This window comes from Sciurus carolinensis, chromosome 2 (genome assembly GCF_902686445.1).
Source record: "Sciurus carolinensis chromosome 2, mSciCar1.2, whole genome shotgun sequence".
Taxonomy (NCBI): Eukaryota; Metazoa; Chordata; class Mammalia; order Rodentia; family Sciuridae; genus Sciurus; species Sciurus carolinensis.
This window is the reverse complement of record NC_062214.1, coordinates 25,250,877-25,266,413: the sequence shown is the minus strand read 5'-3', so window position 1 is coordinate 25,266,413 and position 15,537 is coordinate 25,250,877. Positions and strand designations below refer to the sequence as shown.

At 54.2% G+C, this 15,537-nt stretch overlaps 2 protein-coding genes across 3 annotated transcripts; both read right to left on the bottom strand.

The window, feature by feature from the left end:
• Positions 1-823: 823 nt before the first annotated feature.
• Foxs1 (forkhead box S1) lies at positions 824-5,295 on the bottom strand. 2 transcript variants are annotated; one of them, XM_047540663.1, is made up of 2 exons: positions 5,239-5,295; positions 824-2,194 (listed from the first exon to the last, which is right to left on the bottom strand). In XM_047540663.1, exon 2 carries the CDS (start codon positions 2,126-2,128, stop codon positions 1,067-1,069), a length of 1,062 nt encoding a protein of 353 aa, XP_047396619.1. In that variant the 5' UTR covers positions 2,129-2,194; positions 5,239-5,295; the 3' UTR covers positions 824-1,066. The 2 variants fall into 2 exon arrangements, with proteins under 2 accessions (XP_047396619.1, XP_047396618.1); XM_047540662.1 differs by lacking the exon at positions 5,239-5,295 and adding an exon at positions 4,028-4,794.
• A 777-nt stretch (positions 5,296-6,072) lies between these two features.
• Positions 6,073-13,247, bottom strand: LOC124977237 (interferon regulatory factor 9-like). Its single transcript, XM_047540664.1, has 6 exons — positions 12,488-13,247; positions 8,591-8,780; positions 8,102-8,196; positions 7,085-7,202; positions 6,917-7,002; positions 6,073-6,290 (listed from the first exon to the last, which is right to left on the bottom strand). The coding sequence occupies exons 1-6, from the start codon at positions 12,716-12,718 to the stop codon at positions 6,207-6,209; spliced, it is 804 nt and encodes a 267-aa protein (XP_047396620.1). The 5' UTR covers positions 12,719-13,247; the 3' UTR covers positions 6,073-6,206.
• Positions 13,248-15,537: the final 2,290 nt, after the last annotated feature.

The following is a 15,537-nucleotide window of genomic DNA, read 5'->3' as shown; positions in this document are numbered from 1 at the left end:
CTGCATGTCTCCTGTTCCCATGGGAGGGGGCGCTAGAGAGGTCAAAGCTCAGGGCTCAGCTACTGCTGATCACTACCCAGGTCAGCCACGCAGGCGGCCGCAGCCCCAGGAAAATGCTTTCATAAAGAGCCACCAGGAGAACGGAGGAGAGGTCCCCATCAGTGTGGGAAATCCACAGAAGGGGGCCCGTACTGCCTTCAAGCCCAGGGGTCCCTGTCTAGGCAAGGGACAAGGGACACCTTTTTAGCCCTGGCAATCCAGGATCTCAAAGAAGCCCTTCCTCCTCTGGAGTCACGACCAGCTCCTCCTGAGCCGGTTCTGCACCTTGCATCCCCCTCAAACTGCAGGTCAGAGCCACATGGACCTGGTTGCAATTTCCTCTCGTCACTCCTTTGCCTTCTACTCCTGTGAGCCCCGGGACCCCCAGACTCTCTGAACCTCAGTAATGGGGGCTCACATTCTGTGGTCCCCAGGTGAAATGATAGATACAAGCCTGGGATAGAAGAAATGTCACCAACAGTCACAGGTACTGTCACTACTCATAGGAGGGGGTCAAGTCTCAGCTTCAGGCTAGAGAATCAGCCCCTCAGGCCGGCCCAGCCTCACGCCCTGCCTGGTCTCTCTCTTGGTTGGATCCCTTCTCTGCCCCTATTCTCTGCTCCTGGGAAACTCCCCAAGAAAGTCCCCGGCGGGAGAAAGTCTCGAGTGAGGCATTTCCATCCGGGACCCCGGCCCCTGCGGTTCTGTCCCACAGCCACAGCCGCCCCACAGGGAACCGGCGTCCGGCCCTCAGCCCAGCCATCCAGCAAAGCTGCTCCTCATCACCACACTGGTTTTATTGGGCCCAAGAGCCACAGAACAAATCCCCAGGGGCCCCACCTCTCCCTCACCCCCAAGTTTTTCTGGAGGCCCCGAAGGCCTGGTTGAACGGGGCTGCTTCAGTCCGGCTTCCCATCCTGGTTGTCCTTGGCCTGCCAGGGCTGTCCTTCCAGGGCTCTCCAGGTCCTAGAGCCAGGCACAGCCTGGAGCTGTGGTTGGCAGAGCCCTTACAGAGGCGAGGCTGCTGTCACTCAAAGAAGAACATTCCTGGTGTCCGGTATAGGCAGGGGGGCAGCCCCAGTGGGTAGCTGGAGCCTCCCTGGACAGGGAAGCCTCCTGCAACCCAGGGTTCCTTGGGGTCAGCTGGTAGGGGCAGCGGGGCCCGGAGCGAGGCTGATGGGGTGGGGGGTGCAGGGGAGGGGGCCGCAGAGGCCAGCAGGTGCTCCAGGCCTGGGTCGGCAGCGCCCATGCAGAAATTGAGCGCCTGCAGTCGGCACTGGTAGCCGCTCCCGAGGCCTGCCTCGGGGGTCAGCACGGGCGTAGGGGACTTGCTAAAGCCCTCGGCCTCAGAGAAGCTGGCAGGAAAGCCAAACGCTGGGCACGGGGAGGACGAGGGGACCGCCGGCAGCTCCCCTGGGCCAGTGGGCTTGGGCGTGGACATCTCCTTGGGCTCCACGGGCAGCCGAGGCCTGGCGATGTCAGCGGTTGCTGGGCACGTGCTGTCTGGCAAGGTCCCCACCAGACCCCCAAAGCTTAGGCCCTTGGGGTCTGGCAGCTCTGGTGGGAACGGGCACTGCCTGCTGGGTGTGGCGTGGGTGCCTCCGGGATCCTGGCTGGTGGCTCTGAGGGGTCCCCGGCGTGCCTTGGCGGGGCTCCTGGTACCCTCTGCACCTGCCCGACGGGTGAAGCGGCGGCGGCGGCGGAGGAAGCTGCCGTGCTGGAACATGTCGTGGCAGTCGGGGTCCAGGGTCCAGTAGCTGCCCTTGCCTGGCTTGCGGTCATCACGGGGCACCTTGACAAAGCACTCATTGAGAGACAGGTTGTGGCGGATGCTGTTCTGCCAGCCGGGCCGGTTGTGGCGGTAGAAGGCAAAGCGGCCCATGATGTAGCGGTAGATGCCACTGAGTGTGGCCCTCTGCCCCGGTGAGCTCTGGATGGCCATGGCGATCAGGGCAATGTAGCTGTAGGGGGGCTTGGTGGGCTCAGTTGCAGGGGCCAAGGGCCCAGGTGGCGGTGGCGGCGGCTGCTGCATACTGGCCGGGCTGGCCGGGCTGGTGGCTGCCGAGACCACAGAGGCCAGGCACGGCATCCAGGGCTGGCGTCCGGAGCCGCCTGTGCGGGCTGGTTAAAAGGCCCACTGGCCCAGCCTCCCAGCCTGGGAAGGCAAAAAGGGGTGGGCCCACCAGCCTGCCCTCCCTTCCTCCCTCACCGCCCCTACAAGCCCCAAGAGGGGCGGGCAGGAGAGGCCAGGACTGGGAAGCTGTGAGCGTTGCCAGGGCCCAGGAGGTGGGAGGGAGGGACAGAGACCCTCAGCCCACATGTGCCGGGTGATAGCGGCTGGGGAGCGACAGGATGTGAAATTGAGCGAGACCGAGGAAAAAAAGACAGTGGCAGAAACCTAAAGGAGCTGAGGGAGGAGAGAGGGAGGGAGAAGCAGGCAGGGACAGAGGTGAAGACAGACAAAACAGAGACACTGCCGGAGAGAGACATGGGCAAAGGCAGAGGCAAGTAGAGCAGAGTGAGTTCGAATCGCTGAGACGGAGAAGCAACCTGCAGAGACCGAGAAGAAAGAGGGAAGCACAGAGAGACAGGTAGAGAGACCAGGTGTGGTGTGCATGTGGGCTGATGAGAGACCAGGGGCAGGCAGGGTGTGAGCAGAGAGAAGCCAGGGGGGCTTCTGGAATCCCCACTGCTGGCCCCGCTCCTCCTCCTCCTCTCCCATCTCCTTCCCGCTGTGCAGACCCCGGGGGGCCACACGTACCGGTCCTCCAGAACGGTGGAGGGCACCTAGAGGAGGCAGAGCCCAGTTCTGCTGAGGCCTGGCGCCCTCTAGTGCCAGGTGTGGGGAGGACAGACATTTGGGCAGAGACATCCTCCCAAGGAGGCATCTCTCAAGACACTGGTCAAACCTCAGTTTGCCCATCTCTAAAATGGAGCTGGCAACTTTTCAGCAGTCCAGGTCCCCGTGAGGAGGCATCAGGCTCTCTTACACAGAAGCCAGCACCAAGGCACCCCCAGCTGCGACCTCAAGCTGGGGCCCAGGAGGACAGACACCAGCCAGGCTCAGAGGACAGCTCTTCTGAAGAATGGGCAATATCCTCCCTCTCGCCCACTCCCAAGTCATTGGTCACCTACTCTGGGTCAGGCCAGCTCACTGCCCCAACTACGTTTACTCTTTGGACCAACTCTAATCCAGAGGTCTTCATAGCTTCTTTTGAATAGATGAGGGATCTAAGGCTCAGAGAAGTTAAATTTAAATAAGTTTTCTGAGGTTACACAGCTAGTGAATGATAATGCTAGGTTTTGAATTCAGGATTTTTAAACTCCTTAACACTACCCCTTTTGAGAGGGCTGACTCTCCTATTATTAAGGAGATGGTCACAGGACCTCGGCTGGAAAACAGGCTGTGAATCCCAAGAGATTAGAGACTATGCTATTTTACTCTATTCCTCGTATTTAGCACTGGACACTGGAACAGAATAGGTGTTCAAAAAAATGTCTGTTGAGTGCATGAAAAAACAGCAACTAATTGTTTTGTTTTGTTTTGTTTTGTTTTTTGTACCAGGGATTGAACCCAGGGGTGCTTAACCACTGAGCCACATCCCCAACCCTTTTTGTATTTTGTTTTGAGACAGGGTCTTACTGAGTTGCTTAGGGTCTTGCTAAGTTTCTAAGGCTGGCTTTGACTCAGCCTCCTGAGCTGCTGGGATTCCAAGTGTGCACAACCATGTCTGACTACTAATTGACTTTTGTCCTGCGTTAAATCATAGTTTTCTCCCCATAAAAGTAGCTTATTGGCTGGGGGTTTAGCTCAGTGCTTAGCACGTGTGAGGCTCTGGGCACGATCGGAAGCAACACACACACACACACACACACACACACACAGTCACTTATTAATGTATCACTAAAAGAGATTATGTTGGCATCTGTAAGAGGATTCCTACAAATAAAGTCAGAAATCACAAAAGGAAGAAAAATGCTACTTTACCCAAGAGGCCGGGGAATCAACTTGAACATCGAGGTTAATTCTTCTAGTTGGAATCCTCTCTGCAACTCACAGTTTGTGAAGATCAGTGGGGCTTGGGGAGGGCTTGGATTCCCACTTTGGCCTCTGCCTTAGGGTTATGCCTGGGATCCTGCCTCAGTTTCTCTAAGGACTATGTCCTACAGGTGCTGGTGGTTCAGCGGTTAGCATCTAAAAAGCCCAGGGTTCAGGTCAAGTCGCTTGTTTTGGGATCCACTTCACTGTCCCTCAAATAGAGGAGGGAGACTAGTGGCAGTTGGGAGGAAGGATCTGGAAGCTCAGACTCCCTCAGAGGCCAAGCAAAGTTGCTACTGGTTGTTCCTACTCTGAACCACCCTGAGGATTTAAACTGCTGGTAAACTGGACTTGAAGCAAATTTTATAATGAACTCAATGACAGGGTAAGGCTGGCTCTAAGTAGCAGCTATTGACATGTTGGGCTTTCAACAAGTGATTTAGGCTTTATTTCTACTCCAATTACTGTTTTTCTCTGAGGCCTCAAGGTCAAGTTCTATTTCCGGCTAAGGCTCCACGCCCCGGCTGGGCGCACCGCCCGCCCTCCCTGTTCCAGGCGCCTCCACTCCCTCTGTAGAGAGTTAAGGCCACCAGGGCGATAGGAGGGGGCCGCCCCAAGTCCACTGGTTCAGTGAGGGCAGGTTTGGGGGCTGTGGCGGTCTGCACCCCGTGGGGGGGTGTCCTTTAGTGGGTGTGAGAGGGGGAAGCAGCCTGATTAGGGTCGACTCTCAAAGGTGGGTGAGGCCATCCAGGTTGCCCAGCTTGGGGCCCTGCGGGGCGCCAGGGCGGAGGCCCCTCGCGCGCAGGAATAGCTCTCGGGCGAAGAAGGGCTCCACCTGCGGGGACAGGGGATGGTCAACTCTCTCCGTTTGGGGAATTCACAGCCCTAGTGACAGCCTTGTCTCCACACCCATTTTTGAGGCATATTCATATCTATATCTATATATATCTATAGCTATATCTATTATATATATATATAATATATATATATATAAAATGATATATATTTATATATATAATGATATATATTTATATATATATAATGATATATATATATATATATCAGAGAATCATACAGGTTCTGGGTGGGGTGGGACTGGGCATGGAGAGGGACAAGGAGGGTCTGCAGGGTGTGGTTCTGGAATGGAGGGAGTGACTCACGTGGGCCATGACGAGCCTCTCCTCCGGCTGGTCTGGGGGACCCGGGTACTCCTCGCCGAAGCACAGGCGGATCTGGTATTCTGGCTCAGGACGTCCATTCTGCAGGTGGGCACGCAGTTCTGCAAGCATCGGGGCTGTGGGGCTGGGCGCGGTAGGCATCCCAACTCGTGCCTACCTTGTGCTCACATCCCGAGTCCTCGTCCTGTTAGCCCACATCCCCAGTGTGCCCTATGCCAGCTTCTGTGTCCCTACGCTATGTCCCACATCTGCACCCACTTTCAGCGCTCCTGCCCCTTGCTGGTGTCCCTATGCCCACCCGCAGGTCTTTATGCCCACCCCATCCTTACTGTCATTCACCTATGTCTACGTGCCCAGTGCCTCTGATGCCCACCCTATGCCCAGCCCCCTATGCCAACAGATGTAGCTGAGTCTTAGGCTTGTGTCACACATCTAAGGGCCCAAGTATGCCCAGCGCCTACGCCCCTTATAGACCTAGATCCGTGTCTGTGGCCAGCCCTCTCGATGCCCGTGTTCTTTCCCATCCCCGGCGCTTCTGAGCTGCGACCTCGGTTTCCGTGCCTACCCCCGCCCCTACCCCGGCACTCCCCTCTCCTGGGCCCACTCTCCTTCGCCCCCGAGTGACCACGCCCCCGCCAGCTGTGCGGCTGCGCGCTCACCTTGCAGGAAGCGGCGCGTGTCGAGCAGCTGGCAGGTGTGCTGGCGCTCCAGTTTGTTGGGCTGTGCGCGGTGCGGGGCTAGCGGGCCGCGCCAGTACACGCGGCCCTGGCACAGCCGCTTGGCGAAAACGCCCTCGGGCGCCACCCACAGCAGCACGCCGCGCTCTAGGTGCCGCAGCAGGCGCTGCAGCACGCGGGCGCCCGGCGGCGGCTCCGGGAAGTGAACTTGCGCCAAGCGCGCCGGCGGCCCCAGCAGGAGCTGGGCGGCGGCGGAGGCGGCTGTCCCGGGGCTCAGATGGCATCCCTCCGCGGTGCGCGCGGTGGCTTCGTGCACCAGCGCCCGGCCATAAAAAAGCCGCACGTGCAACCAGTAATCTGCAGGGGCGAGGGGAGAGGGGTGCGGGCAGAGCGTTGGCGGTGACGGCCACCCCTTCCCCGGCTTCTGGCACCCACCTCGGGAATTTGTCACTCCCTCCCAATCAGTAATAATAATATTCTAGCAGTTGTAGTTAAATGATACCTTCCGGTCTAAACGAACTGGTCTTGGAGCTCCTGGTTAAAGAGGGCCTGTGTCATGACCCTGAGGCTCTCCTAGTCCTGATCTCAGGATCCTAGGATCTCCCAGCAAAGATTTTAAAGCTGGTTGAAATAATAACAGCAACAGTCGCAGGAGGAGCAGTAGTACAGTTCAATGAGTTAGGGCTGCCTCTGCCCCTTGGGAACTGTGACCTCTTAGTAACTAGCTGTGTGAACTTGGGCAAGTCCGGTGTCTGCATATGTACGGCTGCATCTATGCTGCAGGGCTGTGGGGAAAGCTTAGAAGGAGGCCTGGTATAAACTTGTCTTCAAACGTTAAGTGTTGTGGCTATTTTGGGAGTCTGTGTTTGGTGGGAGACTCATGCGTGCTGGCCGTATTCCTGGGCCCTCCCCAGTTCTGCACACTGGTTAGAGGAGGGGGCATTTGCTTATTTATTTTGGGAGAGGACCTTTAGATTCCTTACCAGGGCTGCTGAAGTCCTTGGAGGGCATCGGGCTCCAGGGGTATCTTGGATCCTGTGCCTGATACCCTGGGGAAGGAGGGGAGCAGCTAGGCACAACCTAGCTGGACCCAGAGATCCAGGAGGAGGCCAGGGAGGGGGCTGGGGTGGGTGAGGAGATCCAGTCCTTACTGTGGTCAGCCAAAGGGTCTGGGAGGAGGGCGGCTGGTGGCAAGGAGCCCAGATGAGCCAACGTTGGCCTTGGGGGCTGCTCCTTGTCCTCATCCTTTGTGGCTAATCTGGAGCCGTCCTGAACATCAGAAGAAAGGGCGGCCATGAAGGTAGAGAGGAGACCCATGGGCCACAAGACTTGCTCGACTGACCCCACCTGGGGAGGGGGAAGTCTGGCAGGCTGAAGGCCAGCTGCAGCTGATGGGAACTCCAAAGGGTCTCAGAGCTCAAGACCCTCTCCACCCCGGAGGTAAAGAAAGCAGAGGTGTTGGAGATGTTAGCATAAGAGATGGGGAGAGAAGTGCTGGAGGTGAAGGAGCTACAGATGAAAGAGATAGGGGATAGAGCCATGGAACAGGGAGCTGACAGGCGCATTAGGGACATGGAATGGACCAGAGCTGACAGGGGGGTGGGGGCAGAGCAATGACCCATAGGTGATGGGGAGAGGTGATGGGGAGGAGAGAACAGGGTGATCAGACAGAATGATGGAGATGGAGTGGGGGGGCAGTGAGAGCACTAGAGGTGGGTGAGGTCACAGGGATACAGAGATGGAGCTGGGTCTGGTGGGGGGTGTGGGGACAGAGTGACGGATCATGGATGGTCAAGGATGAATGTGGAGAAAGCAGGGTGAAGTAGACAAGGTGATGGAACTGAAGATGGTGGAGCCAGGAGAGAGAGAGAGAGAGAGAGAGAGAGAGAGAGACAGAATGAGAGAGAATGAGAGAGAGAAAGGTCACGACAGAGCTGGTGAAGTGGGTAGGAACAGTGATGGAGCTGGAATTTGGAAGGGGAGACGGGACACAGCTACCAAGGAAGCAGAGCTGGTGGGAAGATGGGGATAGTGATGGGCTGGGGTTCAGAGAGGGAAGAGGTAATGATAGTGCTGGAGATCACAGCCAGAGGGGAGGGCCACCTGGGTGACTTAGCTGAGCGGTGACTGAGCCTGCAAGTCTCCAGAGGCTAGAAGGCCACACTGACCTGATGTGCCCTGCAGGCTGGTTCAGTCACTTCTCCAGGGGGTCTCTGTTGACTTGAGAGAATATCCTCTTTTGCAGAAGCATGGGCCTTGGTTACTAGATGGAGCAAGAACAGCTTGTTCTCAGGGAACCAAGAGGAACCCCTCAATGAAGGTCACCCAGTCAAGAGTCCTGCAGCTCACTGCATGACCTGCTTCTGGGTCTTGTTTCCTCTTTTCTTTTCTTAGTTGTGGATGGATGGCATGCCTTTATTTTATTTGTTGATTTTTATGTGGTGCTGAGGATGGAACCCAGTGCCTCCTCACACGTGCTAGGCAAGCGCTCTACCACTGAGCTACGGCCCCAGCTCCTGTTTTCCCCTTTTCTAATAGGGAAACACACTGGGTGGTCTGAATGTCCTTATAAATTCCCAAGCCACAAGTTCAAGCTTGTCAGGTCCATCACGGCCGAGAACCACCCTAGGTGCCTCCCATTAGGGGCAGGGTGGTACCTGGACAGCAGGTGCGGTTGGACACGATGCGGTAGACCCTGTAGGGGTTGGAGGCATCCAGCTGGCTGAGCTGGCGCACCTCATGGAAGTCGATGCTCTTGTTGAGGGCACAGCGCAGCCGCGTCTTCCAGGTGGAGGGATCCTCCTTATCGGTGCCCTCTGAGTGCTTACCCTTGTACACAGCCCAGGCCTGAAGGAGAGTGGGGGAGATTTGGGGTGCTGTGGGGAGGGATGCGAGACTGTCCTGCCTCTGAACCCTTCTCTGGGCCTCTTCCTTTCCCCCTCCCGTATTCTTTGGGCTCCTATTATGTTCTAGCAAGAGCTGGGGATTGGATGGGGAGCAAGACAGATAGGAGCCTTGGTCTCAAGGAACTCAAACCTAATAAGAGGGCAGCTGTGATTGGTCAATCAGTAATAATCATATTCCGAAGAATGGATTGTGATAAGTAACAATAAATAAATAAGGTGATAGGATATGAAATACTGGCAATAGCTTGCTATTGGGGTCATCATAAAACTAAATCCCTACCTGTTGCCACTGACAAAGTGGACTCCAGATGATTTTAAAAACCATGGGTAAGAGATAAAACTACAAAATTAATAGACAATAATATAGGGGAAAGCTAGGGACAGAGAACACCTCATTTTTAAAAAATATTAACAATGTTTATTACTGGTATATGATTCCATTATAGAACCATGGAATTATTGAGTTGAATGGACCTTAGGAATTCGTCTTCTTTCCTTTTATAAAAGAGGGAATTTAGATTCAAAAAGATTAAGTGACTCACATGATATAAACATTAATAACATAATAAACCTGATTCTAATTAGCTTTCTACTTATCAGAGATTATTTTTTATATCTTTATTTTATTTATTTATTTATTTTTATGTGATGCAGAGGATCGAACTCAGTGCCTCACACGTGCTAGGGAAGAGCTCTACCACTGAGCCACAACCCTAGTCCCCAGATGAGAGATTCTGGAGGCAAAATATGGAACCAGGGACATCAGTTTGCTTTATGTCTGCTGTATTCTTCTCTGTTATTCTTTTATTTTATACCTATTGTTTTATACTTATCCTTGAACTACGGATATTGAGATGAGTCAGTCAGTCCAGAGAGCACCTCAAAAGCAAGACTTAATAGGCATGAAGCCAGGCATTGGTGACACACACTCACGAGGCTGAGGCAGGATGAGGGCAAGTTTGAGGCCAATCTCAGCAACTTAGTGAGACCCTGTTTCAAAATACAAAATAAAAAGGGCTGGGGATGTAGCTCAGTGATAGAGCACCCCTGGGTTCAATGCCCAGCACAAAACAAAATTAAAAGACACCAACCCTAAGGCAAAACATTGCAATGTCTGGAATCAGCAAAGGTTTGGGCATGTGTGTCTGAGGGTATGTGTGTAGATTCTTGTTATGCGAGTTAGTTATGCTCTGTTAAGTCTCCACAAACACTGAATCAGCCAATATGGAACCATTGCTTCTAGGGGAGATACGGGTTTCGGTTCCTGTAATTCTCTGGTCACAGCATTTTCTTCAACTGACCAGTCCGTAATGTTGTTTAATGCGTTTCTATTTAAGGGCATTCTTTAATATACACTGTGGATTCATTAACATTCAACTCATGGCCAAGAGCACTATAGCTCATGCCTGAACAAAGCTTATCTAACATGAATTTTCTCTCTAAGGCACATGGTGGCCTCCTGCACTCAGGAACACTAGACAGCACTTCAGCATTATGCCCAGGGGCCGTTCTAAATAGGGACATCACTCACAAAATACTAAACATACAGCACTACATAGACCTGGGAGAGGACACTGTTCACAGTGTGGGAGCTGGAGGCAGAAGGCAGCTCTCAGCTTCAGCTAGCACCGCTGGGCAACTGACATTTTTGTTATTCTGTGCATACCCATGAATGGCTACAAAAGTGACTCAGGTATTGACTTGGGGAATACAAATACATTTTAGCAAACAGGAGAATTTGCAAATATGGAGTTCATATTTGTATGTGCTGGGGGAGAGGAATTAAGGAAGAAGAGATAGGTTGAAGACAGATTATGAATGTCCCTGAAGGTCAGGCTTTATCCCATGGGCTTGGGACACCAGAAGTCACATATCATGTTTGTCAGTGGTGGATTGAGGGATGGGTCAGAGCAGCCAGAACAACAGCATATAAAGCTTAAGGGACAGGCCATGTAACTACCTGTTCAACACTTAAGGAGTGCCAGCTGTGTACCAGGCACTGTGCTCAGTGTTGCCACATGCAGGTCACAGACTGTTCTAAGGAGACAGACTCTTCTCAGGCAGGAACTCATAGGGAACTCATAGTGGTTCCCACGGGGGAGGCAGATGGAGCCGGGGAGGACTGGGGAGACCACTGAGTTGGTGCTTCATAAATGCATTAAATCAATCAACGCACCAGGGTGGACCCTCCTGAGGAAGAGATGTGTGCGCTGAGGCTGATGGGAGCTGGCCAGGTGAGGGGGAAGAGGGAACAGCATGTACAAAGCCCTAGGGCGACACACAGAGTATGTAGAAGGTGAGAGAACCAAAGTCCGGGAGGGCAAGGAGGGGCAGTTCCTGTAGAGTTTTGAGGCCAGGGTGTGGCGCAGTGGGGACCTTGGAAGGACTCTGAGGAGGGGGTGTCAAGACCATCTTTGCACTTAGACAGGACTGCGGGGATGGCTGAGGGCCAGGGGAAAGCTCAGGGAGGTCATCGCAGTCATCCTGGCAGAGGGTAGAAATGGGTTTAAGATGTTCCCCAGGAAGAGCCTGCAGGCCTTGGGAATTGGATACTACGAGGTTGGAAGGTGCAGAGCAGCCAGGGTTCAGGTGCCCAGGTGGCAGACTTTTGTGGGGGCTGAGCTGGTGAGTGTGGTACTGGGCACAGGCAGAATCTGAGGGGCGTGAGGGCCATCCAAGGCACAGCATCTGAGAGACAGTAAGATCAGCAGGCTTGAGGCTCAGAGGGGAGATCTGGGGCCTCCATGCTGAGGCTGAGGAGGAGGGAGAATGGGGCTTGAGGAGGGAGGTCCAGAGGAAGTGCTAGGAGCCCCCACAGAGCAGGGAAGGAGGTGAAGGCTGAGCAGCAGGGGCCTGGGAGGTGGGAGGAAATTGGCAGCCAGGGTTGGGGCAGGAGGCAGAGATTCTGGAATGCAAGTGAGTGTTCTGGGAGATGGAAGGGTCCGCCAGGTGTGGGCCTACCCGGAAGTCAAGGAAGGTGAAGACGGGGTGCATCCTGGGATTTGGTAAATAGAGACATTAGCAGGAGGGACAGAAACCAGACTTAGGGTGCTGGGGAGTGGCAAGGGGACTAGGAAGGGGGAGATGAAAGAAGGGACACTGCATGTGCTTCCTGTTGTGAGAGGCGAAGCTAAAGAAGGAGGGGCTGGAGGTGACCTGGGTGTTTGGGGTGGTGACAGTGGCCTGGGGTGCGGTTGGTTGCTTATTCTCAGGGTAGAGATTTCAGAGTTTAAGTGTGCATGGAAAGAAGCCATTCTGGAGAAAGTTAATGAGGACCAAGGGGAAAGGAGGCCTTCCTGCAGGAGGCCCCAGAAAAGGTCTGATGCTGGGAGCGCCGCCGAGAAGGCTCCCAAGTTGCAGGGTCTGGCGGGTTTGGGATGGGAGGTTGAGGGAGTTCCCTGTGGGCGGCATCTAATTCCCCGTGAAATGGGGGAGAAGCCGGCAGCCCTGGGGATGGTGCAGGTTCACCGCCAGCCTGGCTGATTCTGTTTTAAGAAGTGTCTGAGGTTCTCCCATATGCAGAACACTACCCGCAGTTCTCCAGGCCAAGCGAGTGGCCCAAGGTCACACAGCACATGGGTTGGTCCGCTGCCACCATGTGCGGCCAGAGGCGGCCAGGGCGGGGGTCCCCAGGCTCCTGACCCTTACCCTGAAGAGCGCCGCGTCCTGCTGCGCCTGGTAGCCCTGCTTGGCTGCGTGCTTCCAGGGGATGCGGAAGAGGGTCTTGCCCGGGTCTTCCCAGCGCAACCCGGCGTAGAGTCCGCTCTCGATCTGCGCCACTAGCCAGTCGCGAAGACGCAGGGGACCCCCGGTTCCCAGCATTCGTTCCTTGCTGCCCGAGACCTTCTCTTCCTCTTTCCGCCAGGGGCCGCTGGCCATCTGGAGCTCAGTGAGACGAGGGCTAGATCCGGGGGCGCGGAAGGGGACCCGCGCGGTTGGCGATCACTGGGCCACCTGGTTGGCGCGCGGAGGCGAAGAAAGTGAAAGTCTCAGCGAGGGTTTCGCTTTCCATTGGGTCTCCTCTCGCTTTCCTTTTGCCCCTCCCCGCGACAGCCTGGCCCGAGGGCGCTGGGCCTCATGTGGTGGCTGTAGAGCGGCGCCCCGGACCGCCAAGACCCAAGGAGTGCTCGGGCGGGTCTGGGAGGAGGGCGCCGGACCGGCACCCAGGGAACAAACCTTGCCCGGCTCCTGCACCTGTGGTCCGCTCAGCCCAGCCCCCTGGACGCTTGTTGGCCCCGTTTTTTGTTTTGATCTGCGGTTTTTGAGACTGGGTCTCCCTAAGTTGCCCAGGCTGGCCCGGGAACTCCTGGGCTTAAGCGATCCTCGTGGATCAACCTCCCCAGCGGCTGGGACCACACCTCGCCTGGCTTCCCGTCTCTTTTCGGAACCTGGGCTGGCTAGTGGGAAAGGCAAGCTGCTTCTCAAGCAGTTTCCTGTCACGACTGGGAGGCAGTGACTGGTTTCCGGGGCATGCTCATGACCCCAATGAAGGAATCAGGCTTTCTGGGTCAGAAGCCCAGGAACCTGAATCTTAAGCTCTTCCACACTTCTTTCCTCGGATATTGGGAATCCCCATTTATTGACTGCTCATTATGGTGCTGGGCCTGGCCAAGCCCTTCCCTGTGGTGTCTAAATTGGTGCTCACAGGAGCACAGGAGGCAAGTCCAATTACTTATTTTGTGGTGCTGGGGCTTGACCCTGGGGTCTCAAATAAGCTAGGCAAGCTGTCTGCCACTGAGCTTCAACCCCGAGGCTCAGAAATGTTGAAGCCCTGTAACAAAGTCACAGAGAGCCAGCATTCAAACCTGGGCATGCCTCTGTCCCACAGAGTCCAGAGACCTAAACAGTGTCCCATCCTACCCTAACCTTAACCCTAACCCCAGCAGGTACATTTGGAGTTTATGGATTCCTAGTGAGGTCTGTGATCCCTTGAAATTGTATGTAAATTTTCTCATGCCTCTGCATTTTACATTTCTTTCGTTAAATTATCAAAGGGGATTCCTGATATGAAAGATTTTAGGAAGTTCAGACTGCTCCACCCCCAGCTGTGTACATGGTGAAACAGGCAGGAGAGAATAATATCCTCTCGGGAAGCAGGCAGAGGACCCAGCTCCAGCCAGCACTGACCACGGCCCAAGCGCTGCCCCTCCTGTGCACCCGTTGGGAGGGCTTTACTTATGTCCCCCACCCCCCTCTTGTGCCAGCAGCACTTCTGTTGCCAGTCTGGATGTCCCTTGGACCTGTAGGGTTCCAGCGGAGCACAAAGTCTTTCGTATGATTAACTACAAAAATAACAAGACAGTCATCCCTCAGTATTTGTGGGTGATGGGTTCCAGGACCCCTTTGGATACCAAAATCCATGGATGCTCAAGTCTCCTATATAAAATGATGTAGTATTTGCATATAAACCTATGCATATCCTAGACTTCACATCATCTCTGGATAATTTAGGATACCTAATACAATGTAAATGTTGTGTAAATAGTTGTTATACTGTATTGTTTAGAGAATGATTACCATAAAGATGCAATTTTTTCAAACACTTTTTACCCAAGGTTGGTTGAATTTTCAGTCTGAGGCAGACGGTAGGTCTAAGCAGGAGTCTTCAGGGTATCAGGTCAGCCCTTCATTTTTCTAGGACTGAGGGGGTGGGGCCTATAGCTAGACTTCCCCACCACCTGCTACCTGATGACCTTGGGCACCAGTCTCAGTTTCCTCGTCTGTTAAATAGCAACACCGACTTCACAGAGTTGCCCGAGAATTAACTGAGATGGAGGTAGAAAGTTTAGCACACAGCCTGAGTGAGTGAAAAAATAAATGAGTGGTGTGCTGTGAGTTCAAGGGTGGTGAAGGAACGCTAGAAGCGGGGAGGGAGCACCTTGAAGGACAGAGAACCCCAGATCAGGGGGCTTGGTTTTGTCTTACAAATGATGGGCCTGTAGAGGCTTTTAAATAGGGAAGGACACCATGGGAGTGTTTGAAACCAGTTAGATGATGGTACCACAAACCGTCCAAGAAGACACAGACTCCCTGCACTCCCCAACAGCAAAACAGTCCACTCTCTCACCACCTGGCATGTTTCCTTTTGTTTATCTGGTATCTTACCAGAATGCCAGCATGGTGAGGGCAGAGGTTTTGCCCGTTGCTGTAGATTCAGTGCCCAGCACAGTGCCTGACACACAGTAGGTGCTCATGGACATTTATAAAGTGAATGAGAGGTAGAAGGTTGGGCCGACAGGGGAAGGTCATTTCATCCATGCCTTCCTATGCCCAGGGCTTGGTGCATGGGTAGAAGCCCGCACCGGTGGCTGTTGGGATGTTGCTACTTCAGATTCCTCACGATGTTTACTTTTGGAAAAGCAGCTCTGATGACCTCTATTCATCCTTGGGGTCAGTCCCTACTTGCCCTGGCTTTTAAACTCTAACTGGGAAGGATGATTCCCACTAGCTGGAGGTGGATCCTCCCCATCGTTAACCTCCCAAACTGGGACCTGCTTCCTATCAACCGTCATGGGACTCAGACCAAGTTCCCCTCCAGGTTTCCCTGTTCTACTGTGTGTCCTTGAGCAAGCTGCCTGACCTTTCTTTTCTTTTTTCTTCTTTCTTTCTTTCTTTCCTTTTTTTTTTTTTTTTGTACTGGGGATTGAACTCAGAGGCACTCAACCACTGAGCCACATCCCCAGCCCTATTTTGTATTT